The 14307-nt window shown below is 37.8% G+C and overlaps 1 protein-coding gene across 2 annotated transcripts in view; it reads right to left on the reverse strand.

The window, feature by feature from the left end:
* The window catches only part of LOC108672254 (voltage-dependent L-type calcium channel subunit beta-1), a 41939-nt gene that overhangs the window by 6132 nt on the left and 21500 nt on the right, over positions 1-14307 (reverse strand). The window contains exons 2-8 of one of the 2 annotated variants that reach the window (XM_018159895.2): positions 11414-11530; positions 10297-10416; positions 9555-9708; positions 4971-5244; positions 3106-3370; positions 2419-2547; positions 1915-2086 (exon numbers count right to left, since the gene is read on the reverse strand). In XM_018159895.2, the coding sequence (XP_018015384.1) occupies positions 1915-2086; positions 2419-2547; positions 3106-3370; positions 4971-5244; positions 9555-9708; positions 10297-10416; positions 11414-11530 (1231 nt within the window). Of the gene's footprint in view, positions 1-1914; positions 2087-2418; positions 2548-3105; positions 3371-4970; positions 5245-9461; positions 9709-10296; positions 10417-11413; positions 11531-14307 lie in introns of both variants that reach the window. The other variant, XM_047883869.1, reaches the window with a different exon arrangement.

A 14307-nucleotide genomic window follows, 5' to 3' on the forward strand; every position in this document is an offset into this window, starting at 1 on the left:
CTATCCCGATATGCTACAAGTTTACACAAATATAACTTTGCAGAAATATTTACAGAACTGTTGCAACTCTACAATATTAATACGCCACGATAAGTTTACTCATTAATGTACAAGAGCCATTAAATATTTTATAAGTCCTAAACTACAAATTGAATTGGTGATTTTTATCCCATTACCCATCACTGGAATGAGTTTGTTTACCAATTAACAATTTACAAGTAGCTCTGTTAGCTAAAACAGACGAGCGAATACCTACATTGCGGTGACATGAAATTATTTATTGCGTTAATTACGTTCATGGAAAATAGAGAATATTGGTCCGAATATACAATGTTTGCAGCAGAAGTTAACTAAAAAAAAATTATGTGATGCTACCAATTTTAGTATCTAAAATATATATTTGTTTGCATGTATAATCGTATACATTATTTATTCGTGATTTCGAATATGCACATTGCATATAGACTTTATTTAGATGAAAAATATTCCTACAGTAAAGTAGTAGTTAAAAACTTTCGAATTCGATTATAGATGCCGAGTTACGGAATATATGCGGTAGAACCTCTACAGGAAGTATTAAAAATATTTTAGACATTTGAGGAAAATTATATGAAAACACAAAAAACCAAACCAATTAGACTGAAGTGAGCGTTGAACAGCAAATAATATAAATGATGAAACCATAAGATAACAACGTCGGTGGCCTGCAGACGTGAGTCGTTGAAAAGATAAGATTAGAAAATGTTCAAGCTCGAATTCATAATGAGAAGAGAAAAATAGAAGAACGTGAATCCATTCACTGTAGTCGCACCTTACGTTATAGTTAGCTGTGCGCATCTCGTCAGACATTTAGTTCCACAACACATCCATCAACATAAATGACAGGCTTTTCATAATTAGTCCCATTGACTGTGTTAATATATTAAAGGCAATTGATCGTGATAATTAGCAGAATTACGCAGCAACTAGTTCGTTGAAATTAGCTAGTGAAGCTTTTATATATTTTCTGAGCTCACCTAGTGCATATGAACCTTTTTCTTGGCCTTGTCTGGAAAAAATTCACACAACATTTTCTGTTAATGAGTATCAGAGATACAAAAATGCCGTCAGTTTTATTATGCGGGTCCAAATTCTGTTTGTCTCCTTGTGATCGTTTAACAAAAAAAAAACATTTTCAATTCGACTTTGTTTCATTCGTCGTCGGTCTAGTATAAAATTTGAGTACAGACATAAAAAATATTTTGTTTTGATAACTCTCAAAGATGGAAAGAAATTCTGGCCATGAATACATAATGAAGGCGCTCTTGACTCATTAGTTGTGACAAAAACAAATATAAAATTGTAAAAACGTGTCCTTCAGTATGTGCTTCAACATCGAAATGTTTTCATTTTCGGTTTGCATTCCAGAAAATCGAGAAAGACTTTTTCGTACGCGACAACTTTTAATTGAATAAATATTCGCTCCTAATGCCTTGTTTGCTATCTCAACATCACAATTTGAAAGAACTTTTGGTATGGAATTACTTTTATTCTACCCTGGATACAATTCAGGGAAAAATTGACGACACCAAAAAATGTCTGGGTATTCGAACGTCTGTGGATATCTTATCCACATCTTGCTACATTAAAAATTAATCTCGTAAAAATTTTGTAATAAAATTTAATTTATCCTGCTTTCATTCACTCAGGAAACATTGTAGGGGAAGATGCATTAATCCGACTTAAAGAAAATTGTGAAGAGATTATATTTTAGAATATAATATCGTTTTCTACTTTATATTTTCACAATATATATGAAATATAATTTTCGAACGACAAATATTTAAACTCCTTCATGAAAAGCTGTTTTGGGAAACTTAAAAAAAATATATTCTCGCTGTAAACTTACACAACAATGATGTTCAATTTTCTAACCTGTGGGACTGGTCGCAGGTCTAAGTAAGGCAGCTCCGGCGTGGTTGGGGCGGGAAGGGGAGTTTGGGGAGATTATTGGTCGCTGGATCTGGGGAATAGGAATTGCAGGAGGATGCGTAGCCGCCCAGTAGGCCTCCAGGTACTCGGCGATGTGTTCACACGCGTCCTCCAACTGCGCACAATAAACTATATTAACGTACGAACAATGCTTACAAATTAAACGAAAATAAACTATACTAACGCCCGAAAAAATGATTATAAATGAACCGAAAATAAACTATACTAACTCCCGAACAATGCTTACTGATAAGCCGAAAATAAATTGCACGCAGTCCAGAAGACTGCTTATAAGTTATACAATTACATTGATATCATAAATGACGTGATTATTGCATCGATAAATTTACAAATGCTGAGTAAAACTTAAAGGAGGACAGAAAATATCCCGGGTGATGGGTGTCAGCATACACAACCCGGTTTTATACTTGTTTGCAAAAAACTTACTTGGTTTTCGTCTAAAATGACATCGAACATCTCCGGAGGACACTGAGCTAGTTTCTCGGCCGCCACCATCTGTACGTTCAGGTTCCGACTCTGCGACTTGCCTCTCGACTTGATCAAGCGTTGGAGTACCTACGATGGCGTTAAAACATGCGTCAATGCCAGGACAATATAGGCTTAGACGAAAGATTTACCGTTTAGTCTATCACATATATATCCTAGCGTTGTTAAATATGATTTTTGGTGACCAAAAACCCTCCAAAAACTTGGAGCCATTTCCAAAATGTCCCTATTTGGGTGATTACGTTCCAATTAACGCGTTTATAAGCGAAAAAGATAGGACTCGGGAGTGGATTACAGCAAGTTACTTCCCATTGGTTGAACTATAAAAACAGCATTAGCCATTATTGTAAATGCCAAATGTGGTCTAATAGAAACGTTCATAATCGATCAACTTTGCAAATATTGACTGGCCCTAGGATAAAATTTGCGCTCAAATATCAAGACGCTATTGGGACGGAATTGAATAAGCTCCATCGTGAAAAGTAATCACAGTTACTCTGAGCCATCTTAAATGCAAACCGCGTGAGTCTCTAGTAGAATGTATCGTTGGGACAATACTATTCTGTATTAAAAAGATCACAATGGCATCAGATTTATAAATTCATATGCAATGAGCCGCAAAATTACTTTCGGAGAAGATATCTTGAGGTAGGCGATGATGGGCGCGAGCGAAGTCTTGGCGAGCTGCGATGGATGGTTAATTGTGTCGCAGTCGAGCACGACGAGCTGCAGGGTCCTGGCCAGCTCGAAGATCCGTTCAATCTCCGCCTGCACCTCCGCTATGCACGTCGACCGCGACGTTGACCGGTCAATGAGGGCGCGCTTGCTGGGGTTGTTGAGTAGACTGCGCTTCGCCAGCGAGATGTCGGCGCTGACACGGGTGATTATCACCCTGCGTGGGGGAGAGAGAATGGTGATTATCACCCTGTGGTAGAGAGGGAATAATGACGGGTGATTATCATCCTGGGTTGTGGAGAGAGAATAGTGATATCACCCTGGATGGAGGAGAGAGAATTGTGATTAGAACCCTGGGTGGGGGAGAGAGAATGGTGATTATCGCCTTGGGGGAGGGAGGGGATAATGACGGGTGATTATCATCCTGGGTTGGGGAGAGAGAATAGTGATATCACCCTGGATGGAGGAGAGAGAATTGTGATTAGAACCCTGGGTGGGGGAGAGAGAATAGTGATTATCGCCCTGGGGGAGGGAGGGAATAGTAACGGGTGATTATCACTCTGCGTGGGGGAGAGAGAAGTATGATTATCGCCCTGGGGGAGGGAGTGGACAGTGACGGGTGATTATCACCCTGCGGTAGGGAAGGAAGAATGACGGTGATTATCACACTGCGTGAGGGAGGGGATAGTGACGGGTGATTATCACCCTGGATGGGGGAGTGATGGGTGATTATCACCCTGCGGGAAGGAGGGATTAGTGACGGGTGATTATCACTCTGCGGGAGGAAGGGAATAGTGACGGGTGATTATCACCCTGGGTGGGGGGAAAGAATAGAATTTTTCTCTCCCTGGGAGCAAGAGAAAATAGTGATTCGGGTGATTATTACCGTGGGTAAGACAGAGAACAGTGATATGGGTGATTATAAGTCTGGGGAGAGAATGAGTAATGATGTGGGTGATGGTTATGTTGATGGAGAAGGATAATAGTGATATGGGTGATTATCATGCAGGGAGAGAGAAAATTGTGATGTTTTATCACGCTGGGGAGAGAGAATAGTGACTTGGGTCACTATTGGGTGATTAATCCGGGGAAAGCTGGAGAGAATAGTGATGTGGGTGATTATCATCTTAGGTGATTTCATAAAATAAAGCTAAATTTTCATTTCCATTTATGTACGGATCATATTATTTCTCTAGGTCCACGGAATATAATTTTGTGTGACACCGATTCATCAATAGTTGTGGGTGACAATCACCCTGGGCAAGAAAGAATTGTAATTTTAGTAAAGATCATTAGCGGGACAGAGATCACAAGGGGATTTAGTGAAGATCACTCGGAGGATCAACCAGTGGGTTAAGAAAAGGGTTGGGTGATTAAGGGTGATTAAGATTAAAAATCGAGATTGTGGTACTGGAGGAGAATCAGGTCGAGTTTGACATTCTGGAAGGGTGACGCTTTGCACTTTTTTTGCGGTGATGCAAAGAAGATCCCGAAGAGAATTGATAGTGAACTGAGTAAAGATTGACGGATAAAAAATAAATTCTTATCCCAGAATTATCCAACTTTGCCATTTAGTTCAAAATGGAATGTTTATATTAAAATTTCAGCAGTGAAATGAGGATTACCATTTAATTTGAGGCTAACTAAAAACATGACTTAAACTCATAACGAGGCGTATAGTGATGTCAAATTGAGAGATATACTGAAGGATAATCTCTACTAGAACAAGAAGAGTTGAGCACAGAATTATGAAACATTAAAGCTCCACAAAAGTAGGTATTACTTTCGTTCAGGAGTTTCAATTCGTGTAAACTTACTTTCCTTCGAAGCGATGCTTGACGTAGTCGAAAAGTGCTTTCTGCATCATGTCAGTGACCTCGTACCCCTTAAGTGATGGACCGACTAGAACTAGCGGCCGCATGGAAGGAACTACGTCGTACGGGGGGATGTTTTCTTGCTTCTTGAAGAAGGGTTTTCTCTTTTCTTTTGTGGGCGGAGTTGTAATGGAAGTTTTATTTTTTGAGTTTCCCAATGAATCTGCATCGTCGCCGAGTCCTCCGGCTCCTTCAATGCCGTTATCCAGATCAATCCCTGTTGAATAAATTGCTGTCAATGCTAGGGATTTCACAGTATAATTCCAGAGCCCATTAAAACTCCAAGGAATTCTACCTTGCAACATAAATAGTAAGTCTTGGCTGGCAAATATAACAGTGTAACGTGAGACCGTTGATTTTAAGTTGCCTGCATGATTTGCAATCCCAATGAAATGCAAGTCTATCATTAGAAAAACTTACGCAGAAGTGACACGCTTATGAAGATTAGCATTAAAAAGTTGAGTGGCAAAAATAAGTATATCACCAAATTAAACGTTTTGGCAAAAATAAGTATATCACCAAATTAAACGTTTTCGCAACATTTACCCAGACGACAAACGATATTTTCGTGAATGAAAAAATAAAGCACCAGAGGTTTTGTCGTTCAAATGGTGGACACTAATTAGAAATACTATCGACTACACCGATGGCTTGAATAATAAACTAAACAAGTTAAGAAAAGGATTGAAAATGGTAGAGAGAAAAACATCGAAGCAAAACTAACTTTAAAAGTCACTAATATGATATTTCAAAATGCCATATTTTATCCTGTCCATAATGGGTTTTTGTTTTAAATCCAACCTCAGAAGGAAGTTCACAATCAATCCTTAGCAATTCGTGACGTTTATTAAAACGTGAAGTTTCGGATTACAGCGAATCTAATAGAACGGTGATGTTCCTTATTGATAAATTGCAGATTTGGATTTATTTCGAAAGCGACCATCCTGATGGGATTTATTTTCGTCATCGTAAGTTTGCTAAACTAAAACCATGTACTTCATTTTTTCAGAGAGTTGGGCTTAAGCTAATGCTCATTGCGATCTTTCTAACAGTGCAGGCAGTGATTCAGCTGCCTTGCTATGCAATAAAAGAATAATAACAGGAAACTTAACGATTTAAACAAGGAAAACCTACTAATGTTTAACCAGATATCGAAAAGATATTTTGCAAGCGACGAAAAGTGACGGTCATAACAGGAGATAAATATTGTTATAATTTAACGAGTTGCAGGCATAACATTCGGACTCTTCTATAAAAAATTTGACTATAATACTGCATGAATGAAATTTTTCGAGGTTTCATAGGCTTGATTCGAAAGCCCCAAACCATTTTTCATTAAAAAGAGCTTATCTCGGATAAATTTCGATCATTTTTATCGCATGCATATACGCTTGTTATTTCTTGGACATTTCTGAACGTTAAGGAAATGAATCTGTATGAAAGATATATTGAGGGACTAAATGAACATAATTTACAAATTTTTCAGGTTCAAAAATAAAGTAATGGTAATGTTCTCGACACACATCCATGCCCTGACACGATGTGGTGGCGATAGCGCAAATTTATGTCTACTTGGAGCAGTAAAATTTTATATGGATTAGAAAATCGTAAAGAGAATAGACTTGTCATTTTTATACAAGATACAACACTCACACACCCAATAAATTTTACTGGAAAGATTACTTTAATAGGATTTAACGTTGAGTTTCAATTTTTAAAGCAAATAAGTTGCGAGGTGAGTCTATAGATAGAAGGCACACAAAGTATGAGCACTTGAAACACTAATAGTTTATTGTAAAAACGTGAATTCTAAAAATATACGTTAAATGCAAGCAGGATTTCTATCCGTAAACACGTTAGCCAAAAGAACGAACTTTAAACTGACTGGCATTCACATTCCTACAAATGATTCCAAATATCAGTCACATCTGGAAAAATCTGAAATTATGAAAACTCGTCATCGCAGCTGACTAGAAAATGTCGTAAAAATCCACAAGCCTCAACAGAGAAGTAAAAATTTTCCATCTGCGATCGCTATGATTAGCAAGAGCCGTCGTCGAAAAGCTCTTTTTGTGCAGCCGTTTACTGCCGATTTTTAATGCTTGTGATCGAATTTAAGAGCAAACTAGATTATCCATTTGAAATTAATGAAATATCTACCGCTGCCGATTTAGCCGATTTATAATGCTCGTGATAAAATTTAAGAACAATATAGATTATTCATTTGAAATTTGAGAAATATCTACTCCTTTTATTTTAAGTTTCATAGATAAACCTGCCTATCACTAGAATAAACGGAAATTGGTAACACGTATAAATTGGTAACACAAAGTTTACGTTAATACATGAGCAGTGAACGGGTTTCATATTTTTGAGCTCATCGACGACCCCCATGACCGAAGGGAGGAACTCTTTCGTTGGAGAGGGGTAGTGCACGCGACTCTATGATGTCTAAAGCACAACCCAAGCCAGAAAATCATTAAAGCCATAAAATCAAGGAATTCACACACTCCTCCCAAGCAAACTGAATTTGTTTGTTTACATGAACTATATTCCATGTACTTGCTGTCCTGGAAATTTTACGTAAAATTTTCTGTGACCTTTTTCGTATTTGGTGAGCGAACAAATGACCAATGATTAACGAGAAATTTTTTGTGCTGGTTAATATAAATTAATATACTCTTCGCAATATATTGACTGGAGCACGGTGATTTTTTGCTAATTATTTATCGTAGATTTTAGTCAAATTCAGTTTGCTCGCTGGTCCGTCAAAGAACGGACCGGATTGGCCCAGTTTATCGTAGAGTATTCAAGCCTGTTCAATTCCCTTCTTATGTGTGATTAATTCATTGTCTTCGTTAACGGCATCATACACTAAATGCTGATCACGTTTACCCACCATCACATTAAATTAGGAAAAAAATTTTCCATATACTTTCTTAAGCTTGGCTATCGAAAAATGTAATTTTAAAAAACGAGCAACAAAAAATTATTGACGCTATACCAACGCAAAAGTTACAACGTAAACTCCAGTGAAGTTAACGTTATAACGCTATCATAAAAAGTTACTCCTTGAAGCAAATTATTGAGGTTTTCTCTAAGTTACCATTGCGATGGTTATATGAGTACAGAAAGCAGAGGCAATTGTTCATGTTCAGGCTTGGATACTGTACGAGTTTTCACCAGGACCTTCTAAACAAGAGAAACGAATTGCGTTCCACAGCGTGTTGGAAAAGAAATATCTGTACTTACAATAACCACGAACACACCCACCAAGACACCAAGGAGAGAAAAAAAATATAAATTAAACGAAGCGAAGATAAGACATCAATAGGCAGCGCGGGCATCAGCCTTACATAGTGTAATAATGACCACGATTGATATTCTACAGATCATCATTGAATGAAGTATGAGACGTTAACAAGTGCGTCGTTATATGCCCTTTAGAATCAATCATGCAAACTTCCTAGAAGCGTCGATGTGGGAAATTGAAGTTCAAAAACTACTAAATAGTTAAATCAATATAGATTTCACATCCTTAAAAGCCTGAACAAAAGCAGTGACAATTTATTTGGAAAATTTTGGCCATGAAAGTTAGATTGAAAATCACACCCGGTGACTGCGTGTTGGCATTCGTACCGCAGATTACAATGCGACAGTACTGATAAGCAACACGATTGTGACAAAATATCTTTCTAGTTTAAAAAGGAATTGTTCATAATACAATCGGTTATATAAAAAGTTATGAACAAATATGTAAAGACTCAAAGACGTATTCCTCTGTTGTGTGAAAAATTATGAATCCAATAAGAGACCAAGACTCCCCGAATATTTGACTTTCAGCCAACATCACTTTGAACAAATCGACTCGTCTTAGACTGAAAGTAAGGATTGATAGAAGTTATTGAGAGAAAATTCAGCTTAATTCTCAGTTAAATGCAAATTAGTCAGTACCGTTTCCGGGTAAAAATCTTCAATTTCTATCACAACGGAAGTGGATGAAATTTTTAAAATTTTTTAGGACCAGATTTTGATTTTGAATTTCGTTTACTCATAAAACGTAATTCGGAACCAACATAACTCATCCACTTAAATCAAACGAGAGAAGAACAATATCTCCGATAGTAATGACTTGTAGAGGAATGAGCAACATCTTTTGAGTAATGAATGTGAATTGAATCTTAGACTGCCGAATCTATGAATTCTATCTAACCTTAAGGTGACTTACGAAAATTGTCAATATTTATTGTTCTCATGTTTGCGCTTGATACTCCTAGTGCACTTATGATTATTTGACAGCTGCTTACAGTGAAAATACATCTCGACGGTTTTTGCAGGCGTGAAGATGTTGCGCTAAAATACCTAACAAATAAAGTAATTATAAATAAAAAAGTAAATTTCACTACAGGATCATTACTAGTACATTTCACTAACCAGGTGTGGGAGGTGTGGATCCTCTTGAGTTAGATGGACCTCTAGAGGTACTCGGTCCACTAGCGAGCGCATCGCCTAAAGCCCCCACGTTACCCGACGATGAAGTCTTGTTCGTGTAGAGCTTCGAGTTCTTCTGTTGGTTCTGCAGGAGTCTCAGGTTCTCGAGCTTCACCGGCGACGGGATGAAGCCCACGTCCGCACCCTCTTTCACCAGCCGCCCGATCCACCAGTTATTGTCGTACTTTTCCTGCAGAGAATATGAAATTTATTTCTGATTTTTTCAAGTGTAGAGGGATAAAAAAAAGGCTTTTCACGAGGAACAAATTTGGTTGCGTATTTTTAAACAAATGAGGATCCGCTTGCTTTCTAAACAAAAAGTACGGATTCAATTAAAAAATAAAGGAACAAACAACAAGCTAATATTTTTTAGAATATGATGAAGTTCGTTGAATTTACCAGAAATACATGGCAGCTTTCATAAAATAACTTTGAAATTTATAGTATAATAATGATTGAATTTAAAATTTCTTCGAATTTACGAGCATCAAGTTCATAATGCAATATCTAATATATTTTTTTCTCTTGTACACCCGAACTGAAAAGAAACTCTCCGTAAAGACAGAGTTTAAACGAGTCGAATTTAGTTTAATGTCAATTAATTAACTAATGAATTTATTTAGTTTAGGAGTTAATATTAATATCACTCTGGGTTCGTCTGCTGATTTTCAAGAATATTTCAGAAATTTCAAACAATTATACCCACACTAATGCGCATTTAGTCGTCATATTATATCATCCCCCCGGAAGTACAATATCATTGTGAACATTGACCGACCTTGATGTGGAGGAAATCCTTGACTTCGAAGGATACGGCAGAGCCGTGAACGGGAGAGTCGTCATCAAGAGAGCCGTCGTAAGCTACATTAGAACGCACAGCGAACGCCACAGGTTTGGTCTGTAAAAAAACAAAGTTAGGTATTTAAGTAATTATTAGTATTTAAATAATGCTTATTAAATATTAATTATTTAAGGAAAAATTCCATCCTTAATAATTATTAAGGATGAGATTTTTCATCTGCATGATTTTCATTATACGCATGATTTTTTGACAACATTTGTCCTATTGATAAACAAATGTTTTCTGTTCATTCAAATTATATTAGCGCCCAGATTACTCTTAGTCCAATCTTGATGTACGCATTGAGAATATTCAAACTAGCCATTTTCTTCCTGACTTGTGTTGAAATATTGTTTCCTTTATGTATTTGTTTAGTTCGGTCACTTAATTTATCCACCAAACAAACTACAAAATAAATATTTTTAAACTATGGCTGAACTCAACGTGATAGGAAAGTTGAAGTTTTCCAATAATTTCCAATACATATTCGATTGTTTGCACCCATCAACCAAGACGACTAAGAAATGACAATTAATCTCTACATTCTTCTACATTAAATTGAATCTACCAAGAAACCTAGATACTGAAATAAATTCACGTTGTACGCTTGTAACTGAATCTCAAATTCAAAGCTCGAAAGAAATATTGACACTGGTTTCAGCCGCGCTAGCTAGGTCATTTCACGGCAACGCAGAACATCAGGTCGCTTTAGTGCACTCGAGTTGGACCATCACTCTTGATCCCGACTCCTCCATGGAGCTCAGTCCACTCGGACAAGATGATATCCCCGGACTGCAGGACTCAGCTGAGATTCACCTTTGCCTTCTCGAGCTGGGTAGTGGCTAGGTAAGGTATTGCCTTATGTAGCATTGACCCACCTTAGTCTTTTTAAAGCTTGGTGCACCTTAGCCTTATCGAGCTTGACCCACCTTAGCCTTCTCGAGCTTGACCCACCTTAGCCTTCTCGAGCTTGACCCACCTTAGCCTTCTCGAGCTTGACCCACCTTAGCCTTCTCGAGCTTGACCCACCTTAGCCTTCTCGAGCTTGACCCACCTTAGCCTTCTCGAGCTGGGTAATGGCTTGTCTCTCAGTCTCGCGCCGCAGGTTCTCTCGCTCCTCGTCAAGTGAGAGATCAGATGACGGCTGCGAGTAATTCGAGTCCGCTGAGCCCTGTGAAAAATAATAATAATTAAAAATTATGATGTAATAATATAATAATTATCATACTGCGTTGGACATCTTATAATAAAAATGATAGCTAAAGGACTCAAGTTAATAATGCTGATTCAGCCAAATTTTCAGCTGAAAATTAGTGTTTACTGCGTTAATAGAGATTTTAATTTTTTGGCAACCAGGATTTTCTGCTGGTCTCTTAATAATTTTGTATGTTATTAATTGACGGCAATTAAATTCTCGAGAAATCAGTTAAGTGAAAAAAACATCAATATAGACGTGACTCAGAATCAGAGTTAATAATTTTAAACAAGCGATGCATCCAAAGCAAAAGTACAGTATTACTAGCTTAATTCAAATCAACGGTACCCTGAGTGGATGTAGAAGGAAAAATTGCATGCTAACAGGGACAGTAATTTTCAATGAATTTATGTGACATAACTTCAGAAGATTTCAAATTAATTTAATTTCAACCTAATTCTTCGCAATGTTAAAACACACAATAACTGTTACAGTGAGGGAAGCATCCACGAGTCACACTCAGCAACCATGATGACTGTGTTTTTTCTATATGATTTATCATAGACCAGCTTAGAATCTTTCAAATCATGCACAGGGTAATGGGACATTGTACTCTCTCTAGCGGCCAGTGTTCGGTGGCTTAGGCTTGACGCCCTGAGACAATTCGTCTTCGTTAACTCCCTCCCAGACGCAGCGGCTTCCTATGTAACCCACTGCACTGTCTTCTTGGCGAGATGATTCAACGACCCACTGGTGTGGTGGTAAGATGATTTAACCGCCTCCTGTCTTCTTGGTGAGATGATTCAACAACCCACTGGTGTGGTGGTAAGACGATTTAACCGCCTCCTGTCTTCTTGGTGAGATGATTCAACAACCCACTGGTGTGGTGGTAAGACGATTTAACCGCCTCCTGTCTTCTTGGTGAGATGATTCAACAACCCACTGGTGTGGTGGTAAGACGATTTAACCGCCTCCTGTCTTCTTGGTGAGATGATTCAACAACCCACTGGTGTGGTGGTAAAACGATTTAAAAATGAATTGTGTTTATTGAAACAAGTAATTTAGGAAACCTTGCCCATGGGAAAGCCTAAAAAATGATTCAGTGCAGACAGTACTTATGGATAAAAAAAACTCAACACTCTCTGATCAAGTCTATAATTTCATACTTCGTCTCTGTTTGATCTTCATTTTACCTAGCTCTGACCGGTATATCAATTCCTTAAGATGAAATTTTAGTAAAGGAAGTATGTGCGGTGCACTGAGCCTACAAACCTCTTTTTGTTTAAGATTTACATTGCTTTCCATTATCTTGAACCACTCTCTGCTTTCATACGTTTAATAAAGTAAGTATCCACCTATACAAGGAAACTACTCAATTAAATTGCTTATGAAATTACATTGAACTCGAATAATTCCAGGCTTTCTTGAAATTTTATTGATTAAATCAAGATTCACTATCTTCCAGAAAATAATTTTTTTTTCATGCATTCTCTAGTGAGGTCAATTGGCAGGAACTGTGTTCCGGCATTCACTATTCACTTCCGCTCTGCTTCTTTTTTGCGCATTTTCTCATTTATGGAAAAAAGCGCTATTGTGCTTGTCATGTCCGTCCGTCCCTGACTTCACGGACGGACGGACGGACGAGAAAATGCTCTCTCTGTCACTTACTGCAGTGAGTACTGATCTAATTTTCAAGCAGACTACAGCTTGGTTTTTCGTTTCCAGGCATTTTCTGTAAAAATCAAACCTTTCTAGTGAAGGTTTTAACGGTTTTTATGATGATGTTACTATGCAAAGGGATGTTACTGATTGATGAAAAAGTGATCGTAAGGTAAACTCGAAAAGCTGACTGGCCAGTCTCTTGCGAAGGGCTTTGCACTCAGAATTTCATTCCCAAGAATTCACTATTGGAATCGAAAAGCAGAGATGTTGACTAAATATTGAACGCAAGACCTGCAGGCGTCAATACCAATTCTAGCTTAATTTCTATAAATTTCCTTTCTAGTTATTCGCTTTTCCTGCCTGCATGCCCCAGACCACAACAACCACCATAGTCTACACGCGTCGCAGCAAGCGGGTGTACACAAGACAGTAGCGGCTGGACCACGTGTCGATGTGGAGCCGAAGTGATCCAGTCGTCTGTCCACCACCACGTTCATCGATCCGTATACGCTCACCCCACACCGCCTCTGCGCCAGTCTGCAATATGCAGCGCAAACCCCTGATGTCACGACAGTCTTCATCCCGTCTTACAAGTCACGCAAACTTCGGGGAAATACAGCGAAATTGAACATTGATGCAATCTAGCATCTGCATCAAGGAGGAGTGATATACTTAATTTTTTGAAGCTTTCTGCATCTGGGCAAAGCCAATAACCGGTCCAACTTGAGGTAAACGGCTAATTTTATTTAAGGTGGCTCCTACATATGAACAAATTTCAAGAAATTACGCAAGGTCAATAAACCATTTATTTAAGGTGAAAAAACCTCTCGGTACATTAGATCAAGCAATTTTCGCGAACTAAGTGCCACAATATATGCCATAAGATATATTATTCGAGTTTGTTCAGAAAATCCTCTCACTGTTTAAAATAAAAAGGTGGAACAACACGTAACTAACATAAATAAAAATGTGGAATTTGATCGATCTAATGCGAAGTCAAGTTGCAAAGGTACGGAAAGGATATAAATTACGCATATTGAAACTAATTTCTGAAATACAAATAATATAAAACTTACGCTGGCTATAATTAA

The sequence above is a fragment of the Hyalella azteca genome, unplaced genomic scaffold (assembly GCF_000764305.2).
Source record: "Hyalella azteca isolate HAZT.00-mixed unplaced genomic scaffold, Hazt_2.0.2 contig1749, whole genome shotgun sequence".
Classification (NCBI taxonomy): domain Eukaryota; kingdom Metazoa; phylum Arthropoda; class Malacostraca; order Amphipoda; family Hyalellidae; genus Hyalella; species Hyalella azteca.